Source organism: Alligator sinensis, unplaced genomic scaffold, assembly GCF_000455745.1.
Source record: "Alligator sinensis unplaced genomic scaffold, ASM45574v1 scaffold583_1, whole genome shotgun sequence".
NCBI classification, from domain to species: domain Eukaryota; kingdom Metazoa; phylum Chordata; order Crocodylia; family Alligatoridae; genus Alligator; species Alligator sinensis.
The window spans coordinates 732,969-740,598 of NW_005841983.1; the positions used below are offsets into that span (position 1 = coordinate 732,969).

The following is a 7,630-nucleotide window of genomic DNA, read 5'->3' on the forward strand; positions in this document are numbered from 1 at the left end:
CTAATTACCTGTTGTGTTGAACAATCCAAACACAAGCCGAGAGAAGGGAAAAATACAGTATGAAAAGGCAGAACGAAGAGGAAAAATGTGGAGAAGACATGGCAGAAAGAAGAAACTATCCCACAAGCATGGATAGCATAACGAGATGGCATGAAGGTGAGGGCATGAGAAAAATGAAGGAAGCATCAAAGCCAAGTGATTGGGAATACAGAAAAGAGACAACAGAGGAAGTGACAACATTAGGAGTATGGGACGATGCAGGAGAACAGGTGGGGAAGAAAGAGGAGAGATCCGAGATGACGTTTTCTTTCTTTCTTTCTTTCTTTCTTGTTTTTTTAAATAACCCCACAAGAGCCTGGAAGAGAATCCCCAGAGAGAACAACCAGCCACAACAACTTCAATGTAAGAAGCACAGCAGAGCACTGCACCTTTTTGAAACAGGGATCTTTTCGCATCGCCTGCCTGTGCGGCAGGTCGATTTTAAGTAGTGCCTTCTTACAATTCTCACTTTCACTGGCTAGAAAGAAGTGCCACGACTCTGCACAACCTTTCAGCCTGGGCCAGTGATGTCAACCTTGCTCGCTGTCCGTCTGAGCAGCACTTGCAAAGCTCTAAGTGTCCATCAGCTACGGCGTCCGTCGCCAGCGGAAGCAGCTTACAAAAGCCCGTGGTATCTCCAGCAAGAGCTCTCAACCTGGCTGGACTCATGGCGCCCCTTTGGACCTGAGGCAGCCGCTGCCCACGTGCCAATCTGCACTAGGGACTGTGACTGGAAAAATACCAGAGGCACTCTTCCACCAACAACACTGCGCACACGGCACGGCAAGGCAGGGGGGCGTGCGCAGAGCGCATTCCCACGTTATGTCAGTGGGTGGAGGTGGCACATGGCGGTCGTACGCTGAATGGCCTTTTAACACCTCACCAGATTTCCCGGGCCAGGCCCGCCAAAGAAACTATAACCCCCTTTAACACAGGGGGCCACTAGAGATGTGTTACTGAATGCTTGGGACAAATAATAACAAAAACAGGGATGGGAGCAGAGGTCAAAGGCTAGAAACACAAGTGCCAAGAGGGGACAACAAGCAAAGCAGAAAGGACAGCGCCCACCGACCCGGCGCCAACCCAGCGTGGAACCTCAAGGCCCCCTGGAGATGACCTCGAGGCCCCTGAGGATGCGGCCTCCTGGCTTAGCCCCACTGCCCTACCTCTACGCAGGCTTTTCCCCCTAATGTTATCTTTTTCAAAATACTTTCATCCTGCTAGAAATGCCCCCATTCCCTCAGGCACAGGCGCTCCATGGGCAGCCCAACGCTTCCCTGCAAGGACCCCTTTGGACACCCGCTCCCTCGCGTAGACCCCCACCGGCAACGAAGCCAGGCCCCGCCCCCTCCATGTCACTCCCGCTACGCCCCCCCAACGTCCCCTCCCCGTATGGCGGGGGGTCTCGCGGCCCCCCCACGGCAGTACCATTCGGACCGGGGTCGGGGGGGATAGATCAGTCTGGGCTGCCGGGCTCCGCAACAGGCCGAGTGTGTTCCCCCTCGCTCACCGTCCGGGCGGCGGCCGGGCCCTGCAGCACGCGGGAGAGCGCGGCCACCAGCATCTTGCGCATGGAGCGGGAAAGAGGCCGCAACGCCCAACGCCCGCCCGTGTCCTCGAGTCTCCTTCAGCGCCGGCCAGGCCCTGCTGCCGCTACCTCCGCCTCACCACGCCCTCTCGTTGGGCCGACCGGAATCTAGCCCGGAGTGACAGCTCCGCGGCTGACAAAAGGGAGATTCGCTATAGAGTTGTGGCCGACCAGCAACGCTCCCCGAGTTCCACGTTCCTAAAGGAATTTGAGCGAATCTCTCCGAGCGCTCGGCTCCTGGTTGCGCATGCGCACTGGGACTCCAGGGCTGACAGCCCAGGGGCCCTAGCAAGGCAGTGATGGGAGTGGAGGATCCCAGGGGAGCTCCCCCCCCCCCCCCTTTGCAATTCCCAAAGTCATGTCATGGATAAACATTAATGTTCAGTTATTATTAATACAATAATTATTATGAGTTGTCAGTTAATACATTAGTTGTGGATTTTTTGTTAATAAATTATTATTATTTGTTATTATTTAAAAAAAAATGTAGACCTGTTGAAAGTGCCTGCCTAGGTGGCTGCAGCCCCCAGGGCCAAGTGTAAAGTATCCATGGCTGGGGCATGCCTGGCCTGAGCCTTGCATTATTTGGCATTTGCCTCAAGTCGTGGTGCAATGCAACCTTGTGAGAATCTGAGCTTTCCTTCCTTGATTTTATTTTCATGTGGACGCATATCTTTCCATGTTGTAGAGAGCCAGGGGAATACACAGAGCTAGGGCCACCCAACCATCAAAAGAGCCAAAAAAAAAGAAAAAAATCATATTTGTCATCTCTTTAAAAAATCTGATTATTTTTGGACCGATTTCCTGATGTCAGGTGGTGAGAGAGGCCAATGCCTAATTTTTGAAGGCTTGACCTTAGCTGTGTTGTATCTAACTGCTGCCTGGAATCGCAATTGCAAAAAAGTTAGGTATTTGGTATGTAATTACCTGGGCTGGAGCTAATTATACATGTGGCCAAGACGCCAAGCTCAAAGCGAATTGTTGGTTACAATACGGTCATGAAGCTGACTATCGATATGTTCCCTACTCAGTCAGAGTTGTATATTAAGTTTTAATCATTTGCGGCCTGTCTAGACAAGGGGATTTATGCTGACACGTCACTGCTTTCGTATAACTACTTTTGCTTTCACTGGTATGAAGTAGTCATGTCTAAACCAACATCACTTTCACATGTGGGGAGAGGGAAGTTCATTCAAAGTGTATAGCACTGTGGGTAGGTATCCCATGCAGTGGGATTGGAAGTGGAAGATGGGGTTGGACATTAGACATCCCATGATTTTTCTTTTGCCAGGCCAGACTTTGACTCTTCAAGGTGCTGTTGGCATTTTCCAACTCCTAACTGATCATTTTGGACAAGCCAGCCCTCCAAACTATGATGCTGGTAGTATGTAGGCATGCATACCAGTAGCATATACAGAGACTTATGCAGATATATTTGACAAACTCATAAAAAAGCATTAGCTTTGCAAGCTAGCTGCCACACAAGCAACTGTGGCTTATGGAGAAGTAGCAGTTACAGGTGTAACTTCCTTGCCTGTGGCTGGATATAGGGGAACATTTCCATTGGTATAATATAGGGCAGTCCAACAGGTGGCCTGTGAGCCACATGTCACCCATGAGGAGTCAATTTGTGTCCCCCAAGCTACCACCCAGCCAGCGCTCCCTGCATCACTCAGGCTGAAGTAGCAGTTGAGGTCTTGGGCTCCCCCACCTTGCCCTGGTTTCAGCTTCCTGGGTGGTATGGCAAAGTGCAGCCCACAGTGCTGGGGGAACTGGTGGCCTGGAGTGCCCACACAACGTGGTACAACTGGCCACATGGCATGTGGCCCAGGGGGCCATAGGGCCACAATGTGTGGTCCTCGCTGGTGCAGTCTGTGGTGTGTGTGGCATGTAAACCATATAGCTGCTGCTTGTTTTCACTGGTGTGAAGAGTGATTACACCAGTGTGAATTGTCACTTTTCTAATCTAATCAGAGAGAAGAGAATGAGGAGGAGAATGGCAAAATTAAGAAGCTGTTTCTAGAGGGTGTTTTCCTGGAGTAGCTTTTCTTTGTTAGTATCATTTCAGTCTGTCAACTGGCAGGAAATGACTGTTTCATAGTTTTATAGTTGTTAGGGGCTGGAAGGGACCTTACAGATTATTGGGTCCATGGGCGACTGGTGCCTCCTGACTGGTGGGGCACCAGTGGCCTATCACTGATGGGGGGGAGGGGTCTCTGAGTGGCTGATCACCAAAGTGGGGTGGGGTGGTTCCCCTGCAGCTGATTGCCGACAGGAGGGCGGAGGGGGCAGCGGCTGATCCCCGACCCTGGAAGCGCCGGCAGCAAAGCTGGAAGTGCCACTGGCAACACTTTGCTAGTTTGCTTTTAATGCCTGAATCCAAATCGTTGATGAACATGTTGGAAAAACTTGCCTTCTCCAAATGGGAAGCAAAGCTCTTGACTCTGGTGGGACTTGAACCCACAACTTTTGAATTGCTTTTGTTAGTATAGAAGTCCAACATGCTAGCTATTGCACCACAGAGCCATCTGTGCTGCAGCTTTTGTATGACCAGTAGAACTTTAAGATGATAAAGGACGATTTGGTGACCTGCACAGAGCTTCCCCCAGAGTTGCAGAGTCCCTTATTTAGTTAGAAGTAAGTGGCCATCACCCAGTGGAAACTCCTAGTTCCTGACTGCTATCAATCAGGTGCTAACAAGTTGGCCATGGGCGGAATCACTGCTCGGCTTGTCTTGATGGAGATGCATCACTGCCACAACATACTTTTGTCACCTGCTATTAGGCTTGCTAAAACTCAGGTGTGTCTCGCTTTTGTATTCCAACACTTGATTGACCCCGCTTCATTTACCAATGTTAATATGGGTTGACCAGCCAAAGTTCATAAAAGAAGAATTTTCAAGAATGTTCACCTGTTTTCCATAGTGATAAAAGGCTATCTGTCAGCCCAGTTACTGCTATGGGCCTTAGTGGTGTCAACATGCCTCATGAGATCCTGCCTATCCTTGACTGTCATGGCTCATAATGTCTTTCATCAGACATTTAGACCATTAAGCAGCTGCAGAATGACAGTGGGTTAATCTTTTGGGACATTGAAAAGTAGATGGCAGATGTTAGCTGGAAGATTTGAGGCAAATGAGTAATAGCTTCCCTGAATTACAACCATCATGAGCTGTATTTTACACAACACTTATGGGAGCAAAGGAGACAATCTTACTGAGAGCTGGGAAGCAAACGCATGCTGTGACAATCGTCAACAACACAAGGTCCAGGAAACCATGTGACCCTACTTCAAGCAAAGAATACAATCTTTTAGACATGCTGTCGGGGTGTTCTGGGCTAGGAGGTACTGGGTTTTTGTTCTTTGTACTCCATTATGAATCTTAAACAGAATTGTGCGTGTTTGTGAAGGAGGATTGTGTATGATCAAACTGCAGGGTTTGTTCTGTGTGCTTGGTGTGCTTTTAGTAGTGTTGTGTTGTTACTGTAGGCATGATGGGCCAGAGAAGAGTCAAGAAAGTTAATTAGTTTGTTATTATCTTTTATTGTTATTTTGTAGTTGGGAGAGATGTTAGACCAGCTTTCAGGTACATAATGTCATTTCTCAGGTGATCTGAAAGTTGGTGCAACATCTTTCCCGGTTATATACCTGAGGCTACCAAATACATCCTGCTTTTTGTGTGCTTTCAAAAATTTTAAACACTGCACACCTTTAGCATTGTATACATGGCCAATTTGGTTGTCTGGATCTGCAAGCCTAGATAGGTTTGTTATCTATATGAAGGATTCCTTATTAAACCACTTAAAGGGCATGCTTCCAACCTTGCATATAGACAATGAAGCAGCTTAGTTCAGTGGTCCCGGCCTCAACATGGACTTTGCATTCACAACAAACCCTACTTCTAGCCAACAACCCCTCCTATAATCAAAGGCCTAAGCGGTTTAATTGGCCATTTGCAAGTCATGAAGCACAGCAATAATGCCTGCATTTTAAACATTGTATACCTCTAGCTTTAAGTACAGGACTAGTTTGACTATCTAGACTTTCAGGCCTGGGCAGGTTCATTATCTCCAGCGCAGGGTTTGTTGTACGTGCTTCCAGGGATTTTATGAATTTTAGCTATTGTTAGTTTTAGCTTCAAGTGCAGGCCTGGTTGAGTGCCTGTCCCTTCAGGGCTAGGCAGGTCCACTGTTTGCATAATAGGTTTGTTGTGCATACCTATTGGTACCCTCTTTAGATATCTGTGAATGTTACAAACAGCAGTGCTTTGGCTGATGGATAAAACTATTAACATCTTTATTATGTAACCAAGCATGACTTCCTTGTCCTTAAAGTTCAATTAGTATAAAAAATGACAAAGGTATAAAGACAGAGAATGTATAGGACAGGGGGTGAAAGATATGGCCTGAGGGCTGAATCTGTCCTGTGGAGCCCTGTCATCTGGCCCCCAGTGTTGTCTGTGAGTCTCAGTGCCCAGTCTGGCCACTTCGGGACAGTACCGCACGCAGCACCCACTCCAGCATAACGGCTCTAAGCTGGATCTAGTGGTGCTTCCCAAAGCAGACATTGCATGCAGCATGGACCTGGAGCAGCAGAGCAACCACCATGTGCAGCACAGGCCCACAGCCCTGGAGTGGCCACTACATGCAGTGCAGCCCCAGGGTGGTGGAACGCCTGCCATGTGCACAGTGGTGGACTGATGGGGTGTGGGGGGTGGGAGAGGACCATCGTCCCCGGGCGCCGGCCTAGGGGGTACACTGGCCAGGCTCTTCAGAGTTCTTATCACATGATGTGACTTCAAGTATTGCTACAATAAGGGGGGGGGGGGGGGCACAAAAGAAACGATTGCCCCCGGGGGCCCCGGGGGGGCACAAATGCAAGCATTGGCCCCTGGGTGCCAGAGACCCACGATATGTCACTGCATGCAGCATGGCCCCAGAGTAGCCGGAGTAGGACTATGCCATATGCAGCTCCGTAGACATGGGCTGGATCCAGTATACAGAGCGGGTCTTCAGGGACAGATGAGTTTACACCCCATGTGAACAGTGAGGCTTTAAAGGAAGGTATAAAGAAGATTTAACTTAATGGCTTGGCTCAGGACAGCTTGCAGCTTTCCCTTGTGGGGGTGCTACTCAGGCATGCTGTGGACTGAAATAGCAGGGCAGCAACCTAATATATGTATTTGATGGGTAAAAGGAGCTGCATCTAGCCTGGCAGGGGAAATAGCTAGGTTAGGGAATTCTATTGCCTGTTCCTGGTAAAACGAGTTCTTCGGTGTCAGACAGTGGCATAACTGAGGAGGGCAATTGGGAGAAGGGGAGGAGGTACCAACCCCAGATGCTTACATGGGGTGTCAGAATACAGCCCATGCTTTCCTCAGTTATGTGCACCCCCGCTGTAGGAGAAACAGCTCTGCACCATCCAGCCAGAGAAGCTAGGCAGTGCAGAAATCTTACTAGGGTGGGTAAGACAACCCTCCTTTCCCCGCTACCCACTCTGCAGCACTTGACACAGGTGTCCCCCAAGGTGCAGGGGAGTTTTTCCCAAGGTGTGAAACTCATTAGTTATACCTCTGGGGTCAGAAGTTGTGAGCTGGGGTATCTAATTAGAAACATTTTCAAAATATTTCTTGAGGGAATGCGGGAGGAGTGAGAGGTAAAAAGGGATTCCTGACAAAGGTCAGGCAAATGGTTGTATTAGCACTTTTGCAGGCAGCGCTTGTAAAAGAGGACATGTACCTTTGCCTGTGTGAGAAAACAGCAAGGAAAGTACCCACTTGGATAACTAAGGGGAGTCCTTCAAGATATACATTGTAGCTGTTCACCAGAAGGTTCATTCTGAATGGCTTAGCCACCTGTTGGGGATTCAGAGAAAAGACAGCCCCATCCTGCGGTGTTAGAATTGTTTAGCAGTCTTTGTTGCATCTAAAATCCAATGTATATCTTTCATGGACATGCTCAAATTTGTTTGTGCCATTAATGTGGCAATAGGTATTTAGGGAAA

General features: G+C 48.9%; 1 protein-coding gene and 1 non-coding gene across 4 annotated transcripts in view; both read right to left on the bottom strand.

Annotated features, from left to right (window-relative positions):
• Positions 1-1,741, bottom strand: part of PDHA1 (pyruvate dehydrogenase E1 alpha 1 subunit) — a 22,790-nt gene extending 21,049 nt beyond the window's left edge. Inside the window, exon 1 of one of the 3 annotated variants that reach the window (XM_014518786.2) lies at positions 1,550-1,741. In XM_014518786.2, the coding sequence (XP_014374272.1) occupies positions 1,550-1,612 (63 nt within the window). In that variant the 5' untranslated portion in view covers positions 1,613-1,741. Of the gene's footprint in view, positions 1-1,467 lie in introns of all 3 variants that reach the window. The other 2 variants (XM_006021222.3, XM_025201128.1) reach the window with 2 other exon arrangements.
• A 2,325-nt stretch (positions 1,742-4,066) lies between these two features.
• TRNAR-UCU lies at positions 4,067-4,153 on the bottom strand. The gene is given in 2 exon segments: positions 4,067-4,102; positions 4,117-4,153. It is a non-coding gene; the product is annotated as a tRNA-Arg (tRNA).
• Positions 4,154-7,630: the final 3,477 nt, after the last annotated feature.